This window comes from Rhinichthys klamathensis, unplaced genomic scaffold, assembly GCF_029890125.1.
Source record: "Rhinichthys klamathensis goyatoka isolate OS25496 unplaced genomic scaffold, OSU_Roscu_1.1 h1tg000254l_1, whole genome shotgun sequence".
NCBI classification, from domain to species: Eukaryota; Metazoa; Chordata; class Actinopteri; order Cypriniformes; family Leuciscidae; genus Rhinichthys; species Rhinichthys klamathensis.
Window position 1 is genome coordinate 2,135,946 of NW_026606776.1, and position 19,396 is coordinate 2,155,341.

Genomic DNA, 19,396 nt, shown 5'->3' on the forward strand with positions numbered 1-19,396 from the left:
TGGATGAATCAGCTTTTTTTTTGTTTAACGAATCTCTTGAATGAATGATTCAATGACAAATCAATTTTTAACAGTCACTTGTCGCCCCCTGGTGGCGTAATGATGTAATGATACAATCATTATTTGTAATGACAAGTTCCGTTCAAAAAGTGATTTACTCCGTTTTGTTCACTACCGTAGACATCAGTGTTTATGTCCGAACTATAAACTTTTATCCCAGTACTTCTGTGATAATAAGAATATTTGAAACAGAAATAATGGTACTGTGTGTGGTTGAAAATACTCTCTCTCTGGGTCACCAGCAGCTCCAATACAGATTTGAATGTTGCGCTGTCAAAGGTTTAAATAGACACGTTTAATAGGTGAATCTGTGTCACTTAGCGATGAAATCGAGATTATGAATCAAGGTTGTGATATTTTAACGATTAATCATGCAGCTCTACTATCTAGGCCAATATTAGCAGAAAAAACAGAGCATTTGTGATGAGCGTTTGACAGAATGGAGAGATGAATGAAAGACTTGGGAAGATATAAAGAATTGAAAGGCTTAAATAAGAAAATGGATAATAGCAAGTGAAGGATGAATAGAGAGGAAGGAAATATGATATAACCGCTGTTTCCTCATACATCTTCAACCAGCAGACGCTTTTTGACGAGGATATTAAAACATGTCATTAAGATCCTTTTTTTCTTCCAGTTCCTACTGTAACTGCTCTCATCTATCTCTTATATTGTTTTTCCTGCTCTGTAGAACTGGATCCCTCACTGTGTCCTGGAACTCAGAGCGAAGCCACAAGTTATCTTCTACCCTCCTGGTCTCAATGTTAGCCTACATATAGCCTATGAACAGCTTCAGATCCAAAGCTGCTGTGATTACCACAGGAACAGAAGTGATGGGCAAGCTAGCCAAAAAAGCAACAGTAGGAGTAACACTTAACATTAGTTAAATACACTCACCTAAAGGATTATTAGGAACACCATACTAATACTGTGTTTGACCCCCTTTCGCCTTCAGAACTACCTTAATTCTACGTGGCATTGATTCAACAAGGTGCTGAAAGCATTCTTTAGAAATGTTGGCCCATATTGATAGGATAGCATCTTGCAGTTGATGGAGATTTGTGGGATGCACATCCAGGGCACGAAGCTCCCATTCCACCACATCCCAAAGATGCTCTATTGGGTTGAGATCTGGTGACTGTGGGGACCATTTTAGTACAGGGAACTCATTGTCATGTTCAAGAAACCAATTTGAAATGATTCGAGCTTTGTGACATGGTGCATTATCCTGCTGGAAGTAGCCAACAGAGGATAGGTACATAGTGGCCATAAAGGGATGGACATGGTCAGAAACAATGCTCAGGTAGGCCGTGGCATTTAAACGATCCCCAATTGGCACTAAGGGGCCTAAAGTGTGCCAAGAAAACATCCCCCACACCATTACACCACCACCACCAGCCTGCACAGTGGTAACAAGGCATGATGGATCCATGTTCTCATTCTGTTTACGCCAAATTCTGACTCTACCATCTGAATGTCTCAACAGAAATCGAGACTCATCAGACCAGGCAACATTTTTCCAGTCTTCAACTGTCCAATTTTGGTGAGCTTTTCCTATTTGTAGTGGAGATGAGTGGTACCCGGTGGGGTCTTCTGCTGTTGTAGCCCATCCGCCTCAAGGTTGTGCGTGTTGTGGCTTCACAAATGCTTTGCTCCATACCTCGGTTGTAACGAGTGGTTATTTCAGTCAAAGTTGCTCTTCTATCAGCTTGAATCAGTCGGCCCATTCTCCTCTGACCTCTAGCATCAACAAGACATTTTCGCCCACATTACTGCCGCATACTGGATGTTTTTCCCTTTTCACACCATTCTTTGTAAACCCTAGAAATGGTTGTGCGTGAAAATCCCAGTAACTGAACAGATTGTAAAATACTCAGACCGGCCCGTCTGGCACCAACAACCATGCCACACTCAAAATTGCTTAAATCACCTTTCTTTCCCATTCTGACATTCAGTTTGGAGTTCAGGATATTGTCTTGACCAGGACCACACCCCTAAATGCATTGAAGCAACTGCCATGCGATTGGTTGATTAGATAATTGCATTAATGGGAAATTGAACAGGTGTTCCTAATAATCCTTTAGGTGGGTGTACATTAGTTAATGTGAATTAACAATATACATTTGTATAGCATTTATTAATCTTAGCTAATGCTAACTTCAACATTTATTACGTAATACAGTTATTTTTAAATCAGAAACTGAGTTAACTTTAGTTAATGCACCCTGAACTAACATGAAAAAACAATGTATAGTATTTCCAACTTGCTTATTGCTAGGTCATGTTAGCTAATCCATTAAAGTTGACCAATAAAAAAGAACTAAGCTAAACGAAATGAGAGAAAGTAGCAAGTTATGCTACCAAGATTTTATCTCATGTTTTTTTTAAATATGAAATATCAAAATTGGTGTTTTTGAGATTAATTTGATCTAAAACATTACTTTAATAATAAAAATATATATCTTAAATATCTAAAAGTACAACTGAAGTATTGTGTGTGTGTGTGTGTGTGTGTGTGTGTGTGTGTGTTTATGAGGAGAGAAAATGAGTGTTAATGGTTTATTACAATTTAGCTTTATAGTTAAAAAAAATCCTACTGTATATGTAGTGTCTTAAAGCAACACTAAGTACGAATTTTTACCTTAAAATAATGTTTTCAAAATCGTTTCAGTGGTTCATCAAGTCGTGACATGGTGAAATGCACTTATGCCACCGCTTTGCGGTCCTTTATCTGGTATATCCACGCTATGTAAGATTGCCAGACCGGGTCGCGTTTCTGTTGTTCTAATTAGGACAATTCCGCTTCCAACCTGTAGGACGACCGCAGAGGAAAAGTTGTTTGGTGTTGCTTTAAAAACTTTAGAAATGAAAGGAACTTCATCTCATTAGATTTTTTTACCTAATTAGATCTAACTCATTAGATTCAATTTTATGGATGCAAATCAGAAGATAGTATTATTAATAACAAATGAAGTTGAACGATAAGCTTGGCATCAGTGCCGAAACAGCTTCACAATATGTAACACGTAAAAACAAAAGACTCAAGAGTAATACATTACATGACTGGATGAGCAACATTAAACAGATGATATATTCACACTTGCACACCAGCACATCAATAATGTAGACTAATGTGGCAAGTTATATGGCGCATTCAAGTCACTTTAGAGAGATATTTACGAGACGAACAGCACCACAATGTCGTAATCATGTGTGGGAAACTCTGGATTTTTTTTTTTTTTTTTGATCCCAGAGTTTCCGAGTTAGGGGTGTCAGAAAACATGGTGGCATAAGGCATTTGTTGGGGTACTTTAAATAAAGTGATATTACCTTGATTACCTAAAGGGGTCACTGTATCCCATAATTAAAAGAGTAAGAAACATGTCCTGTACTATTAAAGCGATACTGTATAAAAACCAAGTCTCTTATACTGTAAGTCTCTGATACATTAGAGATGAATCCACATGACTCAAGAGAAATAGCTGCAAACAAACTATCACATACATACACACACCTGCCAAATTACACACATTATCCGACTATAGACTATCTGAGATGTGTTGGGAACAGCATTGGAGGAAGACGTTTGAATTAATCAGAGCTCTTAGATACAGTAATGAATTGGTAGGTGGAAAAGAAAAGGAAGAGAGAGGAGGGAAAGGGACTGGGCAAAAGTCGGTTAGCATGTTGCTGTGAGTGTGGAGGTTATGTTACTGTGATAGTGGCTCCTAATGGAAGCTATCGCTAGCATTATTGAGCTAAAGCACTCAGTTCTTCATATCGCTTCCAAGGTGATGGCCTCCGTCTGTGGACGTTGATCGTACGCGCATGTCTGTGTGTGTGTGTGTGTGTGTGTGTGTGTGTGTGTGGTTCAGGGAAACTATGTTACGGGGGAAAAATGGCCCCACAATGTTGGCAATCCTTGTCCTTGTGGGGACATTTTTTGGTCCCCATGAGGAAAACAGCTTATAAATCATACTAAGTTGATGTTTTTTGAAAATGTAAAAATGCAGGACGTTTTCTGTGATGATTAGGCTTAGGGTTAGTGGATAGAATATACAGTTTGTATAATATATCATTATTATTATCATCATCATTATTTTATTTTAATTTTATGCTTTCCCATATTCATTTAATACATTCTTTATCATTTTATTTTCACTTTTCAAGACAAATGTCCACATTCTCTCTGACTCTTGAAATTGTTGACTTTTTTTAAGACTACAATGTAAATGCCCTTTTTGCATGTTAAATGAGTAACAGTGCTTCGCTGAATATTATAATAAATGTGCCCCATCCTTCAACAGCCTTTGTTCTTTCCCATATTAATTGAATGCATTCTTTATCATTTTATTTTCACTTTTTCATGACCATTTTCCACATTCTCTCTGACACTTGAAATTTCTGATTTATTTATTTTTAATAATTTATTGCTTTTTTAATTCTTTAATGTAAATGGCTTTTTGCATGTGAAATGACTAACAATGCTTTGGAGAATATTACAATACATCCAAATTTGCCCCCATCCTTCCACTGCTTCCTTTGTTCCCTATCAGTCGGTCACTCTTGACGTACGTCGTGAATAAGAATCTTGCTAGAGAGGCCAATCTACTTCGAGTGAAACTAAACGAGCCAATGCACAATGCACAATCATCAGCTGTTCAGCCACGCGGCGCGGGTATGTAATGAGCAGCCAAGAGCCGGAGCAGAGCAATTCGATGCTGTGTTCTCTACAACAAGAGTGTTCCGACGAGCGAGCTCTCAAAGGGACCTCTCCAGTGTGGTATGGGCGATACGGCTCGGCAGGGTGGTCGAATTCTTCTCTCTTTCTCTGTATCTTCTTTGTTTTTTGAGCAAAAACACAAAAAAAGCTGTTTTTACAGCTGGTAAGGTGCGCCGTGAGAGTGCTGAAAGGCTGTTTTTAAGGCTGGTAAGATCGCCAGTGAGAGAGACAGCGCACGACAGGTGCACATTCCTGTCCGTGTTCGCTCCGACCGTTCCCCTGCGTGCTTCAGCACCAAATAGAGCAGTCCCTAAAATAGCTTACACGGGTAGAGCGCGTCTTTTTAAGGATGTCACTCTACCTGTGTGTTTCTGGATGTGGTCGTTACCTGGGATCACGGGATGGTCCCGAGCGCTGTATCTCGTGTCTGGGAATTGAACACGCTGAGGCAGCGTTCGTGGATGTGTCATGTACCCATTGTGGGAAGATGACCATCTCGGAGCTACGGTCGAGACTCTCGTTCCTGCAAAGGGGGCGGAGTCCCTGCGCCTCCACCGCGATCTAACCCTCTTCCGAGGGTTACTTCAGGCGGTGGTGCGGGTGACCTGAGAATCATGGTGAGTGCGGTTCCTTCGGGGGACCAACCCCCTAGGAACCCTCATCCCTCCACCAACAGGATCGGGCTCGTGTGAAACCCTCCACCGTGTCCCGAGCCCTCGAGGCTGGACGATTGGTATCTCGGGGTGGCACAGCAACCCACCTCGGTGCCTTTCTTCCCGGAGGTGCATGAGGAGCTCACTGGGGTGTGGACGGAACCTTTTACTGCCAGAAACCGTCCCGGTGGCTCCTCCTCCATCACCACCCTTGATGGCGGGGCGGCTAAGGGTTACACACGTATCCCACCAGTTCTAGGTGACTTACCCCCAGAGGTACTTAACACCATCACTTCAGCGCGGGCGCCGTCTATGAGACGTGCGTACGCCTTGAAGTGGAACCTGTTCGTCGAGTGATGTTCTTCTCGTCGAGAGGACCCCCGAAGATGTTCGATAGGGTCTGTGCTTTCCTTCTTGCATCAAAGATTGGAGCGAAGGTTGTCTCCCTCCACCATCATAGTACATGCTGCCGCCATTTCAGCATATCACAACCACATAGATGGCAAAACAGTAGGAAAGCACGACTTGGTTGTCTGGTTCCTTAGGGGGGCGAGACGGTTAAATCCTCCTCAACCCCCCTCCATACCCTATTGGGACCTTTCCCTGGTGCTTTGAGCACTCCAGGAAGCTCTCTTTGAGCCTTTGCAATCTGCAGACTTAAAGCTCCTCTCCATGAAGACTTTGCTGCTGGTTGCACTGGCCTCTATCAAGAGGGTAGGGTACCTGCAGGCATTTTCGGTCGACGAATCGTGCCTAGAGTTCGGGCCGGGTGACAACCATGTTGTACTGAGACCCTGGCCTGGCTATGTGCACAAGGTTCCTACCACTCCCTTCAGGGACCAGGTGGTGAACCTGCAAGCGCTGCCCCTGGAGGAGTCAGACCCAGCCCTGGCTTTGCTCTGTCCCGTTCGCGCTCTACATCTGTACGTGGACAGAACTCAAAGTCTCAGAACCTCAGACCAGCTCTTTGTCTGTTACGGAGGCCAGCAGAAGGGAAAGGCTGTCTCCAAGGAGAGGATGGCTCACTGGATAGTGGATGCCATCGCCTTGGCTTACCAAGCACAAGGCGTGCCCTGCCCGCCCAGGTTGCATGCTCACTCCACGAGAGGCGTTGCATCCTCCAGGGCGCTGGCACGTGACTCCATGTGCATTGGCTCGTTTAGTTTCACTTGAAGTAGATTGGCCTTGATTTGTCGGTTACGATTTACGTCTCGGTTCCCTCCTTCAGGGAACAAGGGTTACCATACGTAACCAAGACGTTTCTCATTTTTTGTTTTTGTTGGCATCTCCATGATTGGACAGGCCAAATTTCTGTTTACCCAACAGTGTATAGTAAATGTGGCCGGTCACATGTGTTTATCTATGTCAGGATTCCTAATTTTTGGTTCTGGAGAGCCACTTTCCAGTAGTTTAGTACTAATCCTGCTCCAACACACCTGCCAGTATTTTTTACCTTAATTATTTTATTGATGTGTGTTCAGCAGTAAGCTGGAACTAAACATCCAAGAAAAGTGGCTCTACGGTACCAGGAATGAAGAACCCTGATCTAAGTTATGGAAGTGTGAAATGAGACATTTTTGCAGCTTTGGCTGGAATTCACTACACGGCTTTTGCTCAGATTTCTGAACTGATTTGCAGTCTAGAAGAGTCAATACAATAGAAGGCGAAAGTCTGCGCCAGTCTGCAGATTTGGACAGATTTGACAGAAAATTGTGTAGTGTATGATGGGCACAGACATTTTTTATCTTCAGACTATGATTCCATCCAGTCGGTGGATATCAAAACATGTTTGATATTTTCAGGCAATTTCAGTAACCATATCGTAGTGTAAGATGTGTCGCTACTGAAGCCGAAGCTGTCTTTTTGTGTTCAGAACAATTTGAAAGTCTGGTAGATGTGATCCCTAGTCGGCAAGTGTATGATGCCTAGTGTTTTAAAATCTGTTCAGATTTTAAAAGCCGTGTGTATTACAGCCTTTCATTTCAATAAACTAACGATATATTTTACAATACAACAACTATATATTTCAATAAAATAAAAGAGATTACGTTTATAGTACATTTTAATTTTAAAATATCCTATTTGAGAAAGGGAAAATCTTTATTCTTCAACAACATTGCATTCAACAGAAATTTGGACATCGTTTCTACTATATAAAATGTTCTGTTGAACCATTACATTTCTATTCCTGATTTTCCATTAAGGATTTGAGCTTTGTGCAAGAATACTACTCGTGTACTGGTTCTTCTCTCAGATCCATTATTGGATGACAGTTACATGCACAGATGTGTAATTTAAAGTGTGTCAGTGTATGTTTTTCTTTTCTAAATTGGAACATGACAGACTCAGAGCCATGCCAGACCAGATATTATATAGTGCTTTGGCACTTGCACATAGTCATTTGACTCACATGCTACAAGACAGATGGCCAGATTGCAAGGATAAATTAAAAAGAGAAAAAATATTTTGCTTGACTTTTATGCAGATGAAAATACACTGATAGCCACTACGTACAGGAGATTTAAACAATTTACATAGGTATTTCAAATTCCCATATACACCACCTTTTTGAAAAAAATTGATCAAAAAATTGATCAAAAGTGGCATTAAAGACATTTACAGTTTAAAGTTTGTGTAACTTTAAACTTTAAACAGGCTTCTGTTTAAAAAAATACTGTTCTTTTGAAATTCTATTCACTCTCAAAAAAGTATTGCAGTTTACACCAATTTTTTATGCAGCACAACCATTTTCAACATTGATAATAATAAGAAATGTTTCTTCAGCACTAAATCAGCATATTAGAATGATTTCTGAAGGATCATGAGACACTGAAGACTGGAGTTACGATGCTGAAAATTCAGCTTTGCTAGCACAGGAATAAATTACATTTTTAAATATATTATAAAACAGTTATTTTAAATTGTAAAAATATTTCACAATATTACAATGCTACTGTATTTTTGATCGAATAAATGCAGCCTTGGTGAGCATAAGAGACTTCTTTCAAAAGACCCAAAATTTGTGAACGGTATTTTATATTATTTTATGTTTACACAATATGTGTTATTGCTTTCCATCTGTGATTACTTATTAATTGTTGGTCCATAGCTACATGTGTCGGATGCATTTTTAAGAATCTTGTGCCCACGAGTGTTTCATTTATATGGCACCATGTCAAATTAAAAACAGTTCAACACTGTGTTTCAAACACACCCCATCCTCCATTGTTCGGACAAACAGGCGGGTCACTCAATCAAACAGATTGCATTTCCATTCGGTGTAGCTAGTGGTCCAGAAAGAGACTGATCGCCTTCCATTTCTGTCTTTCGCTCTCTCTCTCTCTGAGTATGAGAGTTGGATCAATAGCATGTCAGTAAGTGAACTTGTGTGAATCACATCCATTCATCTCTCTCTCACACACACTTCTCCCATTCCACTTTCTGTTTGGGAGTCTAGAGGCAGGGCAGAGCTTTGGGTAGCAGCGTCCAACCGCATGAGTAGGGCATCCCCACACACACCCTTAAAGCGTCGGGTACCGTCTCTCGCTGCGCATGATACTTAACCGATAACCCTCCCCACCACAGCTAGAGGCACTCACATGGCCCCAGACTAGCGTTAGTGCCGCTCAATTGTATTAAGGGCAGAAATGAATGCAGCGTGACCCTTCTTAAGTGCACAAGGCATCTTTGTGCCGAGCGAGGCCGGGCGATCGAGCAGATGCATCAAAGGAAATTCCTCCCTGCGCACTGTGCGAGCAGACAGATAATGCTATTTACCTGAGTGATGCAGCTTGGCCTGCAACAAGACGCAGATGCACGATGTCTGAGTGAAGCAGAGCACTTTGACCGAGCGAGAGAATGTATGTGTGTGTTTTCTGTGAGAAGCCATGTGTAGGTGTATTTTAATTTATGACACACTCTGCGTGTGGTGCTTTTAACCCGGTCACATGTTCAACATGTGGTGCTAATAAAGCATGCAAATGTTAGTATTCGAGGAGCATTGATTCCTACCTTAAAATCACAGATGCACGTCACCGTGTCCCCGATTCGCAGACACTCGCCGTCAAACTTGCATGTGTTTGTGTCACACAGAAAAAGATCAGTGTCCTGCTCTTCGAACCCTGTCATGAAACATACACAAATATAGGTTATAGATTACAAACAGATATTGTACAAAACATGCTAAGAAAACATAGCTGTACTTTTGGGGTCCGTAATATTTTTTTAATTCATATTGTTATCCAGCAAAAAATGAATTAAACGGACAAAATAGTTTATAACGTTACAAAAGGTTTGTATGTCAAATACCTGCTGTTCTTTTGAACTTTCTATTCATCATAGAATCCTGGAAAAAAATCGTCAATGTTTCCACAAAAATATATTTAGCATCACAAATTTAAATATTGATAATAATAAGAAATGTTACTTGAGCATTAAATCAGTATGACAAGAGGAATATAGATGATTATCAGCAGTCATCACAGGAATCAATTACATTTTTAAAGGATTAAAATAGAAAACTGTTATAGTTATTTAGTTATTAGCATTTAGTTATTTTATTAGTATATTAATAATAGTATTCATATTTTACTGTATTTTTGATCAAGTAAATGCAGCCTTGTTAAGAGACTTTCAAAAACATAAAAAAAATCTTACCGATTTAAAACATTTGAACTGTAATGTGTATAAAACAAAAAACATTTTACATTATAAAAGATCCATATAGTAAAATTAACAATTATCATTCATTTTACTATTTAAGCATTGGTTCCACATATTTAATTGACATCATTTTTTAATTGACTGACAGCACTAATTTCAATAACTACTGTAATTTTGCACACAGATTTTGGGTTTGTTCATAATATGACAATACCAGTTAGATCGGGTCACAGAAACTCATTTAGCAACCAAGTTAGCATGTAATGTCTCAAAAATGGGCTTGAATGTTTCATAATCAGTTCAACATCAACAACAATCTTGCCTCAAGTGCACCAGAGGTCAGATGAAGCACTGTAGTTCCTTAAAACTGAATATACACATCACTGGTGTGAAACAACCTCACACAATTACATCCTCGGGACAAAAGGATACTTGATTCCAAGTTGGATGGAGGACATTAAAGCTAAAGCATATCACGAATGCAGTAGCAAACAACAGATACTTTGTTACAAAAGCTGCTTAGATAAAATAGAGCGTGTCCCTGGTTTGAGGTCATAACAGCCCAGGGTATGAAGCTTACAGACCTCTGTACAGAATGTGGGCAGGATGCCTCTTAATGGACTGAGGTTTTCTCCTTGTCTATCAACATAAATGATAAGTTCATATAGGCATGTAGACAACATACACAGTAGGGCTGTGCTCAGAATATCGACACAACGATACATCGTCATGAAATCCTGACGTGACTAAAGTTTACCATTTGCACGTATTTTCCAGTCTTACCAGTTTAAACATTCAGTAGCTCTCTGAGAGATGTTTTTCTCTGCGTGCGTATAGGCCTAAAGCCGCCTCACAAACAGATCGAGAGTAACAAAAGTTCTTTTTCGCGGATTATATCGCTTTAACAGACAAAAACACGCAAAATTATGTCAAAAATTTCAGTCTTGATGAGTATCCCTTTAAACACAGTCGGTTATGTCTTGAATAAGCATAAACGGCAAACGCATAATGAAATCAGGATCCGTGCACTAGCTCTTAAAGGGGACAGCAGCTATATGTGTCTGTCATTAATATTGTTGTCAAAACAACAAAAGATAGCTTTAATTTTAAGGAATCTGGATTAATAGCCTATGTATTTAATTAAGTCAGGACTAAAATACTACCCAGTGTTATTTTACATTTGATTACTTTATTCAGTTTCTAGGCCTAGGCCTATTTCTGAATACTAGTGCTAGACCTATTCAAAACGTTTTTTTCCTTATTGGTAGGCTATCTTTATTCTATTGTATTTATTTGTGCTAGCTTTTACAATTTAATTCAAAGATTGAAATCAATCTTAAAAGATTACAAATGCATTAATGCGCTTCATATGTCAGGATTTACGGCCATATGCGTTGTCGAGAATAACGGCTTCAGACAATTGCTTCACGAGCGTGAGCCACGCTACACAATAGGCTACCAACACGTCAGTTTTTAACAGAAACGGCAATTCCCCGGTTGTATGATGAAGTTAAGTGAGACGTTCTGCTGTCACTCTCTTTATCAGTGTTTCATTCTTAAACCTGAGCATGTCGATCAATTGTTGTTTCTGCATAAAAATCTGAAGATGTAATTGTTTAAAATTATTTCAACATAATGTGAAGAAATGACTTTGTTTGGTGCACACTCAAACACTACAGACCAAATTGTTAAATAATCAGAGGCAGAGACTAAAAGTAGTAAAAGTAGTAGAAGGAAAAGCCATTTTAAGCTTTTTTGTGACAATTTTTTATTTCATTTAACTCATTGGGTTTTTTTTTATGACAAAAACTAAATAGTTTTTCAGTGATCACAACTGTTATAACACTGGTTACAATAAACATATTTTACTGTTACTAAACTCTGATCAATTCCAAATTGATCCATATCGAGATACGTATCGTATCGTGGCTTTAGTATCGTGATGCGTATCGTATCGTGACATTGTTGGTGATACTCAGCAGCCCTAAACACACTAAGAGATAATAACCTGTTTTCAATATTGCTAAATACACTTTCAAGGCCTCACACACAACCTCCATATCTGACTATTACATACTGTACAATGCCTTGAGTCACAATTGAACTCAAAGGCTTCTCCCTGTAAACACAAAGATGAACAGGATAATTCAGGATGAATATTTCATAAGCTCTACCATCTGCAAGTCAAAGAACAGGATGTGCCGAGCATCAACGTCACACTGTATAACGTTACAAAATGGAGCAATAATGATCCTTGTGGAAAAAAGTGCACTTAAGTGTTTTGATCATAATACTTGAAATCCTTAGAGTCAATTTTTTAAGAAGTATATTTCAGGTAATATAATATATGAAATAAAGGACAGATTAGTGTACTGTTTGGGAACACGTTTCCCAACTATTGTTATTTGAATAATAGTTGTTACATAAGCATTCTTTTAAGATTGACACTGTCAGACAAAAAAAAAAAAAAATGGGTGAAAAATGCACATCCAACAGTGTACTTGGATGTAAACAGTACAGCTGTGATCGAAATTATTCAACCACAATTGCAAATCAGGTTTATTGGCAAAATTTACAGACTTTCAGCTGTTTGCATTGAACAAATCAAACAAAAGTAATTGAAAGAGCTCAACACAACAAATGTTTCAAGTGGTTTCCACAAATTCAACTGAAAATTCAACTTTTAATGACTTCTGCAGTCTCAATGAATAGAATCCCTCACAACAGCACACATCTACAAAACAGGTGTTGATGCAACTAATCAAGGGCTTCATTAGTTGCACCAGGTGTGCTTGAGCTAGAACACATGAAATATCTGAACTGGCTAGGTTTGTTGAGTCTCACATTTGACTGCATGTTATAAATATGGCTAAGTCAAAAGAATGGTCCAAAAAGTTAGAAGAAGATATCATCGCCCTTCACAAACAAGGAACAGGATACAAAAAGGTAGCAAAGTCACTAAATGTCCCTAGTTGGAACACAGTTGGAAACATAGTTCGGAAGTTCAAAGTTAAAGGAACAGTGGTTACACTGGACGGGGCAGAAAAAGGAAGCAATCAACGGCTGAAACCAGATTTCTGAGAAGGGAGGTTCAGAAAAATCCTCGAGTGACTGCAAAAGTTCTGCAGAAAGACTTTGGCAACAGGCACTGAGGTTTCAGCTGCACAGTAAGGAACGTACTTAATGGGATACTCCACTTTTTTTTTGGAAATAGGCTCATTTTACAACTCCCCCAGAGTTAAACTGTTGAGTTTTACCGTTTTTGAATCCATTCAGCCGATCTCCGGTTCTGGCGGTACCACTTTTAGCATAGCTTAGCATAGATCATTGAAGTGGACAAGACCATTAGCATTTCTAAAAAAAAAATGACCAAAGAGTTTCGATATTTTTCCTATTTAAAACTTGACTCTTCTGTAGTTACATCGTGCACTAAGACCGACGGAAAATGTAAAGTTGCGATTTTCTAGGCTGATATGGCTAGGAACTATACTCTCATTCCTGCGTAATAATCAAGAAACTTTACTGCCGTACCATGAGAGCAGCAGGCGTAATGATATGACGCAGCGCCTGAAAATAGGCTACCTTCCGTCAACACAACGGAACTATTTTCAGGCGCTGCGTCATATCATTACGCCTGCTGCACTCATGGTACGGCAGTAAAGTTTCTTGATGTAAAGACATTTATAATGTTACAAGATTATATTTCAAATAAATGCTCTCCTTTTGAACTTTCTATGAACAAAACTGTAAAGTGGTTTCCACAAAAATAATAAGAAGCCCAAAATGTTTTCAAATGTTTTCAACATTAATATAATAAATTTTTCTTGAGCATAAAATCAGAATGATTTCTGAAGGATCATGTGACCATAGACAGTAAAAGAAATGGACACAGCGACCCCATAGATTTCAACCAAGGGGGTAATCCATCAGCCGGAAGTTGAAGCTGCCTCCGGGGGCCGCCATTGTAGCTGGCTATCACCTACTGTTAGCATCCCATTGACTCCCATTCATTTTGGCGTCACTTTGACAGCGAATAACTTTACATCTGAGGCGTCCAAAGACTCAGTTTGTCCATTATTTATTTCTTAAGAAACGGGACAATGGATAAAAGGCTCCATTACTTTGTATCTTACGTTATTGTCCCGTAGAAGCCGTTTTTGTCAAAATAGGTTAACGATTGCGTCTTAACCACGGGACGCTCTGTCGCACAGTAGAGAAATTACCGTATAGACAGAAGTAGAAGCTCATAGGCAATCGTTTACTGTCTATGAGGCAATCGGGTGGACATGGAGGCATAAAGTCAAGGGAGAAGCCCATAGATAGAGAGTTCATAAAAGCAACGGGACAAAATATTTCAACAACAGATTTGTTTTAGATTTCAATTCAGATTTGTCTCGGCACAGCTACTAGAAGGTCAGAACGGTTGCTCACGTGACCTCTACGTCGTCAAGCTCAGTTTGAGCCTGCGCAGTACGCTTGGTTATCAGGAAGTGAGTGCTTTTATGGGCTTCAACTTTCTCCGTTGAAATCTATGGGGTCGCTGTGTCCATTTCTTTTACTGTCTATGATTTCAACGAAGAAAGTTGAAGCCCATTAGAAGCACTCACTTCCTGATAGCCAAGCGTACTGCGCAGGCTCAAACTGAGCTTGACGACATAGATGTGACGTGAGCAACCGTTCTGACCTTTTAGTAGCTGTGCCGAGACAAATCTGAATTGAAATCTGAAACAAATCTGTAGTTGAAATATTTCGTCCCGATCGTTGCTTTTATGAACTCTCTATCTATGGGCTGCTCCCTTCACTTTACTGTATACCTCCATGTCCACATCATTGCCTCATTGCAGGTATAGGGTGGACATGAAGGCATACAGTAAAGCCATTTTTGTAAAAATAGGCAATATGCTATATTGCTATCCTTTAATGTGGCGCGAAAGATCACTGTAGCACCACAGCGCGAGTGAACGCCATCATCCCTTTCTCTTTACGTTACAGAACGAAATAAACATGAATGAACATCAGAAAATATGTTGAAAGATACACTCCAACTTACCGGAATCGCTCAATCAGTGTTTCAACCGCAGAAAGACGTCAATAAAACAGCTTGTAAGCAATCTCACTTAACTCAGAAAAGCCATTAATTGACCATTAACTTGATAGTCAGCAAGAGCGCACTCGCCACCAAGTGGACAGGGGTGAGAATTACAGTTAACAAGTTACAATAAATCAGCCTGTGTAATCTGTCAAAATGACGGATGACTTTCAGATATTTCACTGCTAATTAAAGGGTTAGTTCACCCAAAAATGAAAATTCTGTCAGTAATTACTCACCCTCATGTTGTTCCAACCCCGTAAGACCTTCGTTCATCTTCGGAACACGAATTAAGATATTTTTTATGAAATCTGAGAGCTGGATCACTCCTCCATACTAGTCCATAGGCTTCTTCAGGGATTGAACTTGCCGGCCTCGAAAAGTTATTAAAGACATCGTTAAAATAGTCCAAGTGACTATAGTGGCTCAATCTTAAGTTTATCAAGCGACGAGAATACTTTTTGTGCGCAAAAAAAACAAAAATAACGACTTTATTTCAACTATTCATTTCCTTCTCTGTGGGCCTCGAGTCAGTTCACTAGTGTAATAGCGTAAGCTTCTGTTGTTGTACGTCACACGCATCACGCACATGACCAGCGTCGGCCAATAGTGAGCCTACGTGTGACGTAGCTCTACGGAATTACACTACGAGAGGCCCAAAGAGAAGGAAATGAATAGTTGAAATAAAGTCGTTATTTTTGTTTGTTTTTGCACACAAAAAGTATTCTCGTCGCTTGATAAACTTAAGATTGAGCCACTGTAGTCACTTGGACTATTTTAACGATGTCTTTAATAACTTTTCAAGGCCGGCAAGTTCAATCCCTGAAGAAGCCTATGGACTAGTATGGAGGAGTGATCCAGCTCTCAGATTTCATCAAAAATATCTTAATTATTGTTCCGAAGATGAACGAAGGTCTTACGGGGTTGGAACAACATGAGGGTGAGTAAATACTGACAGAATTTTCATTTTTGGGTGAACTAACCCTTTAACATTCCGTCAATGACGGAAAATTTTCGATTAACGCGACCTGTGAGTGACACTGAAGAGTAATAATGCGAAAATAACTCAGCTTTACCATCACAGGAATAAATTACATTTTAAAATATATTCAAATAGAAAAAGTTTATTTTAAATTGTATAAATTTTTCACAGTACTGTTTTACTGTATCTGTGATCTAATAAATGCAGCCTTGGTAAGAATAAGAGACTTTATTAAATCTTACCTACCCAAACTTTTGAATGTATGAACTCTGGAAATATATAAATGTCATAATACATATTATTTAAAAAAATATATAAGCTTAGTAAGCTTGTTTGGATCTTTCTAACACCGTGTGACTTTGCATAACATTGTAATATACAATATAGATACAGGTTTTTTTTTTAAATTATATTTTAAGCTCTTATCATATTTACTGGATTCTTCTGAAGAGAAAATCATGCTGTGCTTAAGACATAATAAAAAATAAAAAAACCCAGTAAAGACCAGTCTGTCTGGCAGGCTGTGCAGGGTTATTGGAATTATTTTGAGATCTGTAAAAAACCTTGTAAAAGATGCTATATTGCTAAATATATGACACCCACGTAGACAAACTTACCTGAGCCCAAATTAATGAGGAGTGGAGAGAGAAAATAAGATACAAGAAGAGAGAGAGCGAGCTCAGAGCACAGATGGGAGATATGATTTCTCTCGCTGAGATGAGACATGCATAAAATTTAAATATTGCCGGATCAGTTGTGTCTGGCTGTGAAGCCCATCATCCTCAGCGATGGTGCAGACTACTTAGCCGAGACAAACGAGTGGGTATGCGTGTGTGTGTGTGTGTGTGTGTGTGCGAGAGAGAGAGAGAGAGAGAGAGAGATGGGGAGGAGGGTGACACAGAGTGATACAGCGGTGCTGAAACAAGACAAGCAGCCAAAGTCTCAGGATAAGTAAGTCTGTGAGGAATGATAATGAACCAGAGACAAGCAGGCTGAGTGGAACGGAAAGACGACACACACCATATGACACTGCAAACGTAAACAAAATAGAGAATTTCAGAGTAGGAGTTGTGGCACTCCAGTGATGGGGTCACTTCCATTTCTATTCATCATATTCAGTGCTTCGCATGCAAAATGAGCTCTCACGATTTTGTGCTTTTAATTGCACTATAACTATAGTGAAACATAAGGAATTTAATGATTTCATCAATTATTATTAGTACTTTTGAGGGATATATACTCCACATATATATATATATATATATAGTTATGACCCTAGTTCGATTAAACAATCAAAATATGAGGAAAATAATGTATATTTTTTTTTAATATTTTAAATATGAAGGAAAAACAAAACACTAAATGTGGTTAAGGTATTTTCTGACAAAATTATTTGGTAAAAAAAAAGGCAAAATACAGCTATAGGTTTTATTTTATATGAAAAAATGCATAGAAAAACAAAAAGCTTACAAAAAAAGCACACATTGTACAGCATAATCAATTATTTCATTAATATTCATTGGTTCTCTCTTGTTTTTGCATGTTTATAATTTCTTTGTACATCAGCCAGGCCAAAAATGATGTCACTGTACTACGTAGACCCTAAAGGGACATGGTGATGGAAAAAATATTAGATAGGAGGAAAAAATATATTTCAATGCCTTTGCGTTCACTCACAAAAGTTTTGCATTCCCCTGCTAAAATTAAAAAAATATGTAAACATTTGCGTTGCTCGCAAAACCTTTGCGTTCCAAAGAAAAACGTTGTGTTCCTTTGCAAAAATTTTGCATGTCCCGGAAAACTTTTGTGCTCTTTGCAAGCGAAAACAAAGTTTCCCGGAAAAGCACAAAAGCATTGCATAGCATTGCAATATCATAAGCATTGATATACATATATAAATAGGGCTGTCAGTCAATTAAAATTTGTTACATGCGCTGATAAATTAATCAAATTAATCACATATTTGCAGATAAAAACATTAATAAAGATCATTCAAAGACATTACATTGTGGCACAGCATAGAGTAAAGCACTGAACAGAAATGAGAAAAGTGGCTTTAGACGTCAATGTTTGTAGGTCAATGTACGCAAGCAGAAGAACATATTTGTCCATTACAGTATGTTGCGTCTCTTATTTCGAATCGAATATGACTGAAAGTAATGGCTTGTGGTTCAGCGAGTGAGTCAGATGTTAATTTGGTAACCACTCCAACTATTTCAGTGTAAGTGAGATGTTTTAAAGTTTGTGTGTGACTCATTTGCGAGTCATTTTGATTGACTCATTAAAAATAACCAACTTTCATTGGCGAATCAGGCAACACTGGTTGCTTGTAGCCTGGTTGGCTTTTACAGACTGCACATCCATATTATCTCAGCTAAAATTGTTAACTGGTAATATGATTATATGATGATATCGCAAACTACAGAGGAAGTTTATAGTGTAACCAGCAACTAAGCATAGCTCATTTTCTTTAAAGAAAGAGATAGTGTTGGTAGTTTAATTGGTGAACAGTGAACTTCACACAGGAAGTGGCACAGAAAATACAGTGACAACAACAGAACTGAAAGTATACCAAAGGTGACACCACCAGAGTTATCAGAACATTTGCTGACAAACAACACATCACAAGAAATCTGTGCTTGCATATGTTGCGCTAATGAACTCGGGGCAAGGTTTCTTTGAACTAAAACATCTGCTAAATGAATAAATGAATATGCAAATGGACTGAGTATCGTTAACCCGCAGGGTGCAAAAGCTACCGAGCATCTGCAGTCGTATTACCTAAGCTCACACTAATGTAAGTTATTGCTACCAGACCGCTGTTGTGTTCATGAACAGATATGTTTTATTACAGTGTAATGTGCAATATATTTGAGATGTCGGGTAAAGGAAGCATTCAAAGGAATTCTTAATAAATGTGCAATCACATGCATCTTTTTTACAGCTGAAAAAATAGAAATCCAATTTTATATATACTTTAAAATATTTTTCCTTTTTTTTATTTAGTCCCAAAAGACCTCTAAGCGATTCCATTGGCTGAAATAACTTTTATTGCTTACTCTATTCAGTGCCTGATTAGAAATCCAACAAAATCGCTTTATGGTGTTGTCTGAACTATTTTGACCATTAATGTCTAGGCGGACTAAATTAAACAGGCAAACTAATTGTTCATGACACCAGCGGTATCTTGTAAAAGTAAAGATGTACAAAACCACATATTTTCAAAA

At 38.7% G+C, this 19,396-nt stretch overlaps 1 protein-coding gene across 2 annotated transcripts in view; it reads right to left on the minus strand.

Moving 5' to 3' along the window:
• The window catches only part of tmeff2b (transmembrane protein with EGF-like and two follistatin-like domains 2b), an 83,422-nt gene that overhangs the window by 52,213 nt on the left and 11,813 nt on the right, over positions 1 to 19,396 (minus strand). For both annotated transcript variants that reach the window (XM_056266869.1, XM_056266868.1), the window contains exon 2: positions 9,448 to 9,557. In XM_056266869.1, the coding sequence (XP_056122844.1) occupies positions 9,448 to 9,557 (110 nt within the window). The remainder of the gene's footprint in view (positions 1 to 9,447; positions 9,558 to 19,396) is intronic.